The sequence below is a fragment of the Mustela lutreola genome, chromosome 4 (genome assembly GCF_030435805.1).
Source record: "Mustela lutreola isolate mMusLut2 chromosome 4, mMusLut2.pri, whole genome shotgun sequence".
Lineage (NCBI taxonomy): Eukaryota > Metazoa > Chordata > Mammalia > Carnivora > Mustelidae > Mustela > Mustela lutreola.
The window spans coordinates 121282200-121295130 of NC_081293.1; the positions used below are offsets into that span (position 1 = coordinate 121282200).

The 12931-nt window shown below is 36.1% G+C and overlaps 1 protein-coding gene across 7 annotated transcripts in view; it reads right to left on the minus strand.

The window, feature by feature from the left end:
* Positions 1–12931, minus strand: part of CACNA2D1 (calcium voltage-gated channel auxiliary subunit alpha2delta 1) — a 504453-nt gene that overhangs the window by 68950 nt on the left and 422572 nt on the right. For all 7 annotated transcript variants that reach the window (XM_059170974.1, XM_059170972.1, XM_059170973.1 and 4 more), the window contains exons 13-14: positions 1693–1771; positions 507–556 (exon numbers count right to left, since the gene is read on the minus strand). In XM_059170974.1, coding sequence (XP_059026957.1) covers positions 507–556; positions 1693–1771 — 129 coding nt within the window. The remainder of the gene's footprint in view (positions 1–506; positions 557–1692; positions 1772–12931) is intronic.

Genomic DNA, 12931 nt, shown 5'->3' on the forward strand with positions numbered 1-12931 from the left:
ATAAATGGTTATAGAAAAACATCATCTCCTTGTTGAAAGTTTATTTTAAACAGGTAAATAGATCTACAGTGGTTATTTGAGAAGTTATCTGAATTCTGGTTAGAATCCATATAGTTTGTCCAGATTAAGTATTGCTTAACTTTCTTTGTGGGACTTGTACCTTGAAGAAACTAATTTAAGTCATCTGAAATAGAACCAAGTTCAAGTTAAATGAAACAAGACTGTTAGTAAATTTTCATTTTATTTATTTTCGGTGATGTTTTTAACATCTTAGAAGAACAGCATACATAGTTTTTTACCTGAGTTTTCAATATATGAAAACACTTGGAACTTTAATGAAATAGCAATCAGTACATCACCATGACACTCATCATTTTGTTACAAATACAATACTATGGATCATTTTTTCACTTTCACCTATTTTCTCCAATTGAGCATATTTAAAGCAGCAAAGAAACATCTTTTTCTTTGAAAACATAATTTAAACAAAATTTTAATAACCATACCTGAGTATTGATTCTTATTGCTCCAATGGAAGGAATTTCATAATAATAACCTGAAACATACACATACATATTTTTATATATCTAAATATCACATTACCATTCATGGCCACGAAACTATTTTAGGTCTTTGGAGAAAAAAAAAAAAGAGCTTTTTTTTTTTTTCACTTCTAATTGAGCAAACACTAACATACCAATACCACCAATAAATGTAGAAAAGGTTGGATTAATGTATATCCCTAACAAATGCATAAGCTTTGTGAGAAATTTCACTATGTTTCTTATAAACTGTATCAGATATATGTGGTTTTTCTACTTCACAGTAGGGAACCAGGCATTATTTAAAATACTCTATGCTGGAGAAATTCTTAAAGACACATAATAATGGGAATCTGACAATTACATTTATATGGAATATTTGCCTAAATATGATTTTTGTAATAAATTGAGGTTCCCTTTATTGCTATGTGATCAGTTTTTCAAATAACATTTTCAGGTTTTTTCTGTGTACATAGGGAACAGGGGCTCACTACACAAAACGAGAATTACCTAGGAATGTGTAAGACATTTAAAAGAAAATTCAACCACTCAGGAAAAAAAGGAACTTGGATGTCATACTTTCTTACATGTAAGTTTTATGTAATTCAGATATTCTTTCATTCCTAATTTTTCAGGTAAGATTCTATTTGATGAATAGCATTAAGTATCTTTAAATAAAGCATAGAATGATACCAATATATGATATCAGATATCATATGATCAAATGTCTGAATTTTCATATACTGTAATAGTAATAATTTCCAAGTGTTCTGTGTGTGGGTTTTCTCCACAGAAAACACATTTAACATCTTGGCGCACCTGGGTGGCACAGTCAGTTAAGTGTCTGACTCTTGGCTTTGGCTCGGGTCCTGAGACCCAGACTGCATCAGCAATGTGGGGGCTGCTTAAAAGACTCTCTCTCCCTCTTCCCTCTGCCACTCACCACCCACGCCCCCCACTGCCCTGCTCTTTCTCTCTCCCAAATAATCTAAAAAAACCGAAAAACCAAAAAAACGACATTCAACATCTTACACTTGTCTCTATTCCCGTAAACATTAGCTACAACTGGATCTTAAAAGAGAATACGTAGAACAACAACTACCAATTTAGTTTTAGTATTAAAATGCGGTCGAGAAAGCAGATCTGTTACCTTTATTTTCACAGGCCATCCACTGAATAGGTCCTCTGTCATAATTATGCTGACCAACTGAAAATGTGAACACACGCACCTGGTGAATTGGAACACAGGGATCCGTTAGGCTGCATGCAATTTAACTGATGGCAACACAAAAAAGCCAAGGCAAAAAACAAATGAAAGCATGCTTTTCAGCTGATAAATGTGACAAGAAAAATCAAGGCAGTCAATCTTTCAGGAAGTCACCAGAGAGAGACCCCATAACCTACTCTCAACAGGAACGTCAGTCACTCAGTTTAAGACAGTACTTGGGTGCCTGGTACCTGGTCCCGATCCCAAGGTTGCATTCAAAAGAAATGGCATCTTTTACGCCCACCCGACTTCGCCTGTCTCACCTGGTTAAAACACATTATCTGCATACCTAGTCACTGCAAAAAATAATCAGTAGAAATAATAATTCCTATTTCATAAATATGTGACTATAACGAAGTAGGTAGGAGGGAGGTCATCATGCTTTTAGTTGTTTAAGGCAATTATCTTAGTGATAGTTTCACTACTTTCACACCATGAAAATATTTAGTATGTACATACATGATTATGGTGTCCTATTACTTTCTATAAAAGAGGACTCGCATATATAAATACGCAGGTTAAGCTCCTAGAATTTTGAAAGACAACAAAAATAGCAACTGCTTCTAATGTGCTATAAAATATGCAAATATTTTTAAAAACTCAGTTGAGATCGTTTTTAAATTATAGTAACATAAATGTTTATCAGAAGCCATTATATTTAATTATAATTTCATAATAATTTAAGAATATAGAGGATAAATTCAATGTCAACAAATTTTTAACAAAATGACTATTTAGGATATATTGATTTTTACCAATTTAGTAATCTAAGTAAAGCAGCATTTTAAGTTAAACATTTTAGCCTTTTCTAAAGATAAACATGCAGAAAATCACTTTTCCATGAATTCACATTCTGGTTTGAACTATGTTAACAGCTTTTCCCTAATTCATGTCGATTGACTGTTTGAACTGACATTTTCTAATTGTTTCGCCTGTTTCATCTTTGCACATGACCGCAGAGCACAAATCTCAAAAGAGATTTCACATCTGTTTTCTGTTCCACCACTGGTCTTGGCCACACAGAGATCACTTCATAACAATCCCTGTCCCAAAACGTACACTGGAGATGGTGCTGTTTCACTGGTAAAGTTTTCTGCGAGCCACCCTTCACTCGTCCTGGCTTCTGGCTTGCCTCAGTCATTTGCAGGACACATCTGAATTTGAATCATCTCAACTCAGAAGGACAAGTGATCCATTCTACATTAACAGAAGTCGCTGACACCTATCTTAACCCTCAACCCGTATTCCTTAAATGTACCAATTTCATTTTCTTAAATTCTAAAAATTTATTTTGGGGGCTGTCTATACAGCTCATATTTCAAGGGTAATGTTGCCTCTGACATAGTTGAACTTACTCCTAAACGGAAGTATTTCTGTAAACAGGTATGTCACCCAGCTGATAATTCAATTTCATTGCTATACCTTAAACAATTGTCACACAAATTAAGGGCAGGGAAAAAACCCAGATGCCCCAGAGAGCATGGGGGAAACCTTCACAGTGAAGATTTGCAAGGGTGCCTCAAATTTTCAATTTAAAGCACTGGTTTGTCTTAGTGTCTCTCTTGCCACAACAGTGTTCTGGTAAAATATTTTTCCACAAAAGACTTTTCAGTCAAGAGAAATAAATAAGACTAAATGAATTATTCTATCGATGTCCCTGGGAGGCAAGCATTTCTACTAACATAGGGGTTCCACTTAAACACATACCATGTGATTTTGACTGATGCTAGTTATCAAACAGTCCAAATAAACACAACTCAGTCAAAATACATACTAGTAAAAAAGCAAAACAGAAACTTCCCTCAAACAACAAAAATACTCGTTGCTTTGTTTGACTCCAAAAGTTGTGGCTAACCCTGAGGTTTGCAGACATGAAGATCTTAGAAGTTGTCCAAATTAAGAATTCAGAATCAGACCTGGGTATAGAGGTGTAACATTTTAAAGCACACCAAACAGTGTGTGTGTGCCTCTCCCTGTGTGTTACTTTGCCACACAGATCCTCAGCTCTGTGAATAAAAGATTATCTGAATTATTCCCATATTATAATTTCATAATCTGTACCTCTTAATTTTTATTCGCCTTAGTGTAGATGTTGTTAGACACTATTCTTCTGAAATTTCTCTTGGTAGATACACACATGTGCATGTGTACATGCACGCACACACACAAACACACGCATTGTGTACATTCTAATGATTTTATAGGCTGCCCCAAATTTTCTGATTTATTAATATATACTTGGTTGAGAAAAAGTTTAATACAGAGCACCCTAGCTTTTAAATTCTTTGTGAAGCAGGGGCGCCTGGGTGGCTCAGTGGGTTAAAGCCTCTGCCTTCGGCTCAGGTCATGATCCCAGGGTCCTGGGATCGAGCCCCGCGTCGGGCTCTCTGCTCCGCGGGGAGCCTGCTTCCTCCTCTCTCTCACTCTCTGCCTCCCTCTCTGCCTACTTGTGATCTCTGTCTGTCAAATAAATAAATAAAATCTTTTAAAAAATAAATAAATAAATAAATTCTTTGTGAAACAGTAAAAAAGCCAACATAAAAACTATTCCAATCCCGACTACCACACTCATGCTGCATTTCATTTCTCGCCTTACATATTTTACCTAATTATGTACTAAGAATTTTAACTTCATTGATTTCAGGCACATGTGCAATATACAATGTTATAATGCATGTTCACAATAAACTGGTGAAATTTACAAGGTCATGTTTACACTCCTAACTTTCTGTTCCGAATTTTTAATCAGTTCATTCTTCCTAGTCTGTGCTCTATGACTGCCACCCTGTGGAATAGCGAGTGAACTATCTCTGAAATTCCAAATGACAAATCCATAGAGATGATTGCTAGCCTCATTCCTCTGATGTTTTCTACTTCTTTAAAGTTACTGTTTTCGTTTAGCTGTAATTTGGGAAAAAGAGAAAAAAATAAAGCAATTCCTTGAAAGAGACACAATGCAAAAATTAAGGTAAATTACATTCTCAAGGATGTATATTTTTAGAGTTCTTTTATTTTTAGTAAAAAAATAGGATATATAAAAAAAATAAAATGACACATAAAAAACTCAAAATCCCTAATGTGTAGTCACACAAGCTAAATTTTTTAAAAATATATTTACTTATTTTAAAGAGAGAGAGAGAGAGAACGGGTGTGCACAAATAGGGGAGCAGCAGGTAGACGGAGGGGGAGAAGCAGACTCCTCGCTGAGCAGGGAGCCCAATGCAGAGCTCCATCCCAGGACAACCTGAGCCAAAGGCAGATGCCTAACCTTCCGAGCCACCCAGGAGCCCCTAAATATTTCATCTAAAGTCTCAATTAAGCAAATTACTTACTCTGAACCATGCCTTCATCAAAGCAGTCAACTTTTGTGGAGGGAAAATTTCTTTATTCATGTGCAGTAGTGCATTTGTAATCCCAATATAGGATTCACATAACAAATGAATGCCAGAAATTTTGTAAATAAAATATTTCTAGAAAATGCGTTAAATATTCCTTCACTAATCTGGAGGATTTTTTAGTTAATTTAAGCTCATGTTTTTAAAAAATGGCCTCTTCAGGGTCATATATGAGACATACACAGTTTTAGACGGACTTAAAAATATTTTTCATCATGCTAGAAATTGGGTCTTTAGTAGAAACTTTTAATTTACAGCAAAGTTGGTTATTTAAAATAGATTATTTGTTTCTTACAATATACCACCATTTTATAACTTTATCCTACAATTCTGGACTTCTGCTAATCTGTTTTGTTTTGTTCTGTTTGTTGAAGACTAAAATAGTTGTCTTCAATTAAGATTTTTCCAAAGCCACAGGGTCAACCTATTTTAAAAAGCCATAGGAATTTCTTGTTTCCCAGCAGAACCCAGTTACTGGAAACTGTCACCTCAACAATTATCAGTTACCCAGAGTTCAAGTTTAATTTACAATAGGCAAATCTCCAAGGAATAATGGAAATGAGACTATAAAGAAAAGAAGCCAATAAACCTAAAATAAAAACTTCAGCTATCGAAACATGTTAGAAAAATGATGTCAAAAATGGGTTTTATTAATTTACTGTGTGTACTAAAATTTTTGGCCTTCAGCCTATAAAAATACTAGATTGGATTGAATATTTTAGGAGAAAATTCTACAGTGGTTACCATAATTCACAAGAGTAACAGAATCCGGAGCGTTAGAATAACCCACATCCCTAGTTTCCTAGTACTATGAAATAAATAAAAGTGTCCACGTTCACCTTTCACACTAAGTTTACTTTATAAAGCCCAATGATCTGAAAGGTATTTGCAGTCTGCAAAGTTTTGATGGCTTAGTTTAATCTGTCTTAACCTCTTAACGCTGCAAGAAGCATGTCCCTTAGTGGAACAGTCCTGCTGTCTGACTACAATGAAGGCTCCTGGGTGGGCAAATGATGATTGGCACAGCCCCACAAGGCTGCCCGGGAGACAGAGACAGATGACAGGCTAGACGCATTCCACGTGAGCTTAGAAAATCTGGTCTGGAGATCATTTAAATTCTTGACTCTGCCACTTAGTAGCTGTATGACTTTTAACAAGCTATTTAACTTCCCAAGTTTTGGTTTTCTTAATTCCAAAATGGGGATGATGATGATGGTGGTGGTGGTGGTGGTGGTGGTCATAAAAATATTTTTATCATATGATCATCCCCATTGTAAATGAAATGATACATATAAAGCTTTTATGTTACATGAAAAATTATAAGTTCCATCACTATTTACCATGGTAATGAGGATGAGGAGGAAGAGGACTACAAATTCTACCGTCAAATTATCAGATTTCTACGGGGTTACATTTTCCATGAGTGAGACACTAGCCTACTATGCCTCAAACAGAACTCAAAATAACTCGAAATGACACCTTTCTAAGAAGAACAAATTTGGCTTGCTTTATTACATTTAGCGATGACCTATAGAAAAGGGGCCAATATAGTCTAAATTCCATTGTGTCCATGAGATACATTTACATGAAATTTCCTAGGGTCTGACAAAGGCAAGAATTTAATCAAGGACTATTGAATTTGTACAGGCAAATAACACCAAATCACTTTATAAAGGAAAACGAAATGCAGTAGTCACATAGGTTTTGCATACGTGATCTTATTAAACAGAACTGAGCGGCTCTTTCTCTCCGGTGTCCTACGGTTTGGGTGGATAACAACATTGATACATGCCTTGGAATTATGTCAGTTTTTAAAACTTATCAATACCAATTAATATATAATTAACTCACAGTGTCATATAATCTGTAGACGTTTATAGTTCCTGATTAAGGAGGAATAAGCTATGGGCACACTGTATTTCCAAGCAATTTGTAGCTCTGCCAAGACCATCATCAGCCAGGAGGTCAGAAAAGAAGCAATATATGGATTTATTTCAGATATTCTTGGGTAACGCCAAATACTTCACTGGCACGAGTAATGAGAGCAGTTGTGAAAAACTACGTGTTGGACGGATTGGAGTAAACGGAAAGATGCCATCAATGCAACCATTTCTTACGTAAATGTAAACCCTCCTTCCTCATAAGATGATGTATACAAGAATAGAACATCAATTCTACTCCATATTCCAAGCAGAAGGAAATAAATATTGTTTTAAATGATTATCTTTTAAAAGAAGAACAGAGCTATTACATTTTTCTTATTTATGCATTTCTTGTAGTTGGCCCCCTCAGGAGCTTCTTTACTGCGTATTTACCGATACATCTAACCCATCAGTCAATATTTAGCAACAACGGGCAGCAAGCACTGCCCTAGCCCCAAAGGATTCGAAGGTCCCTTTACAGATTGACATAACACCCACTTCATAGAGCTTCAAGCCCATCTCATCATCTCATAACGTAAGCGTGAGTCACTAGAACTGTCACCAGTAAGCGTAACACACCGACATAATCCCAAGTGTATTTTGTGTTACGCACCCACACGTAACACGTGACAAACATGTTTGGTTCTTTGTGACCGTGTATACAAACCGGCTTGACCATTGCATTTTGCTTTTCTTTTTAAAGTCGTTTTGTGTTACTAGAACAAATTCCTTCATGGAGGGAAGTTCAAGGCTAGTGAACAAATAATTAAAATAACTGAAAAGGGGAATCTGGGAGAATGAAAGAGGACAGACAGTGCTGGGAGTCTGGGGGAAAGGGAGTGCCCACAAAGACTGAGCAGCAAAGATGTCTGCAGAGGTTTGTGGGAAGCAGAATTCTTCATTGGAGAAGCGAGCAGCCTCAGAGAATGCAGAGCAGCGGGCTTTTTCTGGTCTAACTATTGAACCCAAACAAAGGGCAATCCTGATTCTAGGTGACAGGATTCTACCTAGAGATTAATTCAGGTGCATCTACTGTATATTTTTCTGTTTGTCTTCTATGTACTTTGCAGTTCTTATAATCCCTAACTTCATTTTTCATTAGACTTTAGATATTAAGTTAAGGATTCTGTAAAATGTGTGGTAGTAGTCTGACTGAAACCTGAAGAGAATGTATCTGATAATATTTTCCTTAGTTCAGGGAATGAACTGTCAACATTAGTTTTATATTAAGAGAAACAAATGTAAATAAATCTGTCAGAAAGGAAGACACACACACATACACACACATGCACACACACACACCCCATGCCTGTTAAATGGATAATCTCTCTACTGGCAGCCAATGTTACTGGCAATTACTCTTTTCAACTCTATAGTAACTCTGGCATAAATATCATCCTTGATTTTTATGAACAAAGGTACATTTTCTTTTTTTTTCTCCCTTTTTTAAGATTTTATTTATTTACTTGATAGAGATCACAAGTAGGCATAGAGGCAGGCAGAGAGAGAGTGAGGGAAGCAGGCTCCCCAATGAGCAGAGAGCCTGATGTGGAGCTCAATTCCAGGACCCCAAGATCATGACCTGAGCGGAAGGCAGAGGCTTTAACCCACTGAGCCACCCAGGTGCCCCACAGGTACATTTTCCGTTCTAAAGCTGGAAAACTTTTGGTAACTGTTGAACGTGGCAAAATACTTAAAAGCAAACTTTTTTAGAGCAGTGCATTTGTTAAATGGTATTACATATTTTACAAATCTGAACGCCACATATATTCAAACATTGCTTCCAAAGGTTTCATTCTTGCCTGGGAGGAGCCAGGCAGGGACAAGACAGAAGGCAACAAATTACTTTCCTTACCACCTTTTGAAAAATTAATTGACTATGTTCACTGTTACTATATAAAACATAGGCATATTACTTCATTTTTAACTTGCTTTAGATATTTGTTGGCTATAGATTACTTCTTTCTACCATGGGTCTGACAGAAAAATAGGAAAGACATCCCTAATCACTTTCTAAATAATTTTTAAAAAGTAACAATGCATCTCTTGTCAGCCTCTTACAATTTTATCTATGCATTCTTTATTTTGAAATCAGTCTGTCATTTGCTCCTCTTATTCAATTTACTCATTATTTTGAAACTTTGGTTTTATAAATTCTTGATGCTTTTGCATTTCTTGATTACTTCTGAGAATTAAGCTAAGAATCCGAGGACAGTTTTCTACCGGACTAGACGATCTTCAGTGTGTATGGCTGACTGATCTTTCTGCTACTCTACAGAAAATCAAGTATTTTTAATTTCGCTGGGCCTGGGAGTTATCTTTCAACTCTGTGTCTGGTTTCACTTTCCTTTACTCATTTGTTTGGACTTTACGATAGAGTTCATTTTAGTTTTGGCACCATTTTTAAGGAAGTGTCATACACATGGGTGAACCCTAAGGAACAGCATTGCTGCAGGTAAAGATTATAAAGTGAACGCATTTTAATATGGAACAGCTGTGTGAGGAGATTAACACGGACTCCGTTTTAAAGCTGTACCTATCTATAATCAGGTAGATTAATTCCCAAGAGTAATGCATTTCGAAAGAACCCAAACATTTTGTCCTAATTCTCTAACCTTTTGGCCTCATTAAATTGTGCTGTTTATCTGCAGCCTCATTCATCAGCTCTCTGGATGGACGTACCTCAGCACACCTACCTGGGCTGCTCTGAGTGATTTCTAATGTCATCGGGATGACAAATGAATGTAAATGAAGCATTTAGCAGCAACGCTGATGCCAAGCAAGAGGCTTGGGGGAAAAGGCAGAATTCAAAGAGCAGTTTCCAGATTTTTCTTTTAAGGCTCATCCAACTTTCGTTATGACTTGGTAATTTTGCTACTTTGAGAGTCACAAATGAACTTTGTTGTTGAAGAATAGGTTTTAACATAAAGCTCTAATCACATGCAGAACTTTTAAGAGTCTTGAAAGTTTTTATTTTATTCAACCTATCAGATTTTTACATGCCGGCCATTTGAAAGATAAGGCGGCTGGTGAAAATCTGAGTTGATCAAGTTGTTATGTAACAAATATTAATTTTCCAAGTAGGGGACTGGTCTGTCATACGTGGTTCTAGATAGTTTCACTGTAAACATCTTTGCGGCAAGCAATTTCACTCCAAACATCAGACTGCATAAGTGTTGGCTTTAAGACAATTTTGCTATAGAAGATAAAAATTACAAAAAATTAAATAGCATCATTTATTTACAAAGATTTTAAAAGACTTTTCTTGTGAGATACAAAATACTTGAATACATTCAAAATGTATATTGCAGATTCAGAGCAATGCTGCAAAACTCACTGCTTTTGTTCTGTGGGTTATACCTAAGCACTGGTCTTTAAAGTCTTTCAGTCTTACTGTTAATATTTTTCTGTGATTTTTCTGGCTAGTTCATTTGTCTCATCCTTCGGCATCATGCCTTTTTTTTTTTCTTTTTGTGCTAAGATCTCTTCCTTCACCTTGTGACAGGTAATAGTCTCCAAACACTAGGATGCCAATCTGTCACTAAGCTTTGAATTTTTTTTTTTTTTTTTTTTTTGTATTGTGAAAGCATTCTCCACAGTTGTTTTTTCCTTGCATACTGGTACATGTCCAGTGCTAGACATTCTAAAGTTCTATAAGAAATGTATATACACCAGTTTGAGGGCTAACATTTCTGCCATACAGAAATGGGAATACAATCCATAAATGCAGCATGCACAATAGAGAAAAGAAATCAAACTATCAAACCAGTTTGAGAAACCAAATTGTCAAACTGATCTGTCAATTTTTTAATTTTAATTTTATTTTATTTTACAGCAAGATTGCCTTATGCCCATTTAGTTATAAGGTGAAAATGTTTGCAATGAAAATGCTTGTGGCAAAGATGTCTACAGGAAAAATGCTTATGGCAAAACTACTGAACATTCTGTGTCATACACAACCTTATGTGACAAAGATCATCAATTATCAGTATCTGTGGGCTTCAATGTTCTCACAAGGTGTGGGACGGTGGAATTCTGAATTTAGAAAGGGGTCTTCAAGTTCATCCAAAACCATCTGAATTCATATTTGAAGACAGTGAAAAAATTTCTTTTATACACACACACACACACCCATATGTATGTGTAAAATTATATACATATAAGAAACTTATATACATAGTAAGAAATTTTTATATAAGACATTTTTTCACGGTCTTCAATTATATGCAGATAGCATACATGCTATCTTCAGTATGTACATATACCTACACACTATATGCACATATAGGCCTTTCACATAAACAATTAACTATGTAAATGGTATCTTGACAAAATACAGATCTGCTCAAAGGTCTGACTTAAAAGTTGTCATCTGCTATCCTCTATCTTCACTGTTAGTGGATATAGAATTTGAAAATACCAAGAGATGAAATTTTTGCTTAACAAAGTTTTCCCACATTAGGAAATATGGTAAGCCAATGAGCAAAACAGAAGAGAGCAAAAGACATGGGAGACAGCAATGTTCCCATCAACAGTATTCCTGTTTGCTCAAATCAGAAATCTATGATCTATATCTCTTTGTCCCTCCTTTTTCAAGGATCTCTATCAGTTATCATTTCTCGATTTTGCATCTATAAGTTTTCCCCGTGTGGGTATCCCTTTACTAATCCATAACATAGACTAATGAATTAGCTCTTCCATTCTTAAAAATACATATGTGCGTATATACATCCATACCTGCATATCTAAACAACCTGACCCAGAGTTGATGATCTTACTTTCCCCCCCAATATTTCTTAGAAAATTTGCAAGGATTTTGGAGAAAATAAGTACTTTATATCCAGATTTCTATTTCCTCACCTCTCCCTTACTTCTCAACCACCTGTGGCTTTTAATCTACACCTTTATATAAGAAACCGCATGCCAAAGTCACACACACGGTCTCTTGTTCGCGGAGATACAATGGCCAGAGAGGACGCCTGTTTAAAACAGAGAGAAAATGTGTGTGGCTCCACCTGTGCATGTAGGTCAGCATGTACGTGTGAGTGTGTGCTCATCACAGAACTTTCTACAGCCACTGAAAGCAGAATCACAGAACCAATAAAGCATGTAATTCCAAGAACATCTTCATTTTTATGTCAGGTAAAAATAGCATTCAATTGCAGAAACTAAGTGCAATTCATTTCCAAAGTTGCTTTGGCTTTAATAATGCTGTGTGGCCCTAAAGTGTCCATAAAGCACAGGAGTCACTACACGAGCAGACAAACAGCAGGATCCCTAAGACTAGATTCATCAGTTTTGCAGAAGTGATTGTGATAGGATTCATTTATTATGTGGTTTAGGATGTCAAAAAATGCTTTGTTTAAAAACTTGAGTTTCTGTAAAAGGTGAAGGGGATGAGAAGCAGTGTTTCAAGATATTAATATGGGAGGCGAGAGCCTGGGACATCCTCCAAGGGGCAATCACTGCCCTGAATTTTGAAAAATGGTATCTTAGATTAATGCACCCACATCTTCCCATGACCGTGAACTCTGATAATGTTTTTTTTTTAAGATTTTACTTATTTATTTAACAGAGAGAGCACAAGTAGGCAGAGCAGCAGGCAGAGAGAAGGATCCCTGCTGAGCAGAGAGCCCGATGCTGGGCTCAATCCCAGGACCCTGAGATCATGACCTGAGCCGAAGGCAGAGACTTAACCTACTGAGTCACCCAGTCACCCCTCTGATAATTTCTTAGAAAGAATTATTCCTAACATCAAGTTATCATTTCTAAGTATTCAGTCAATGGTTAAATTTATTAACTTTT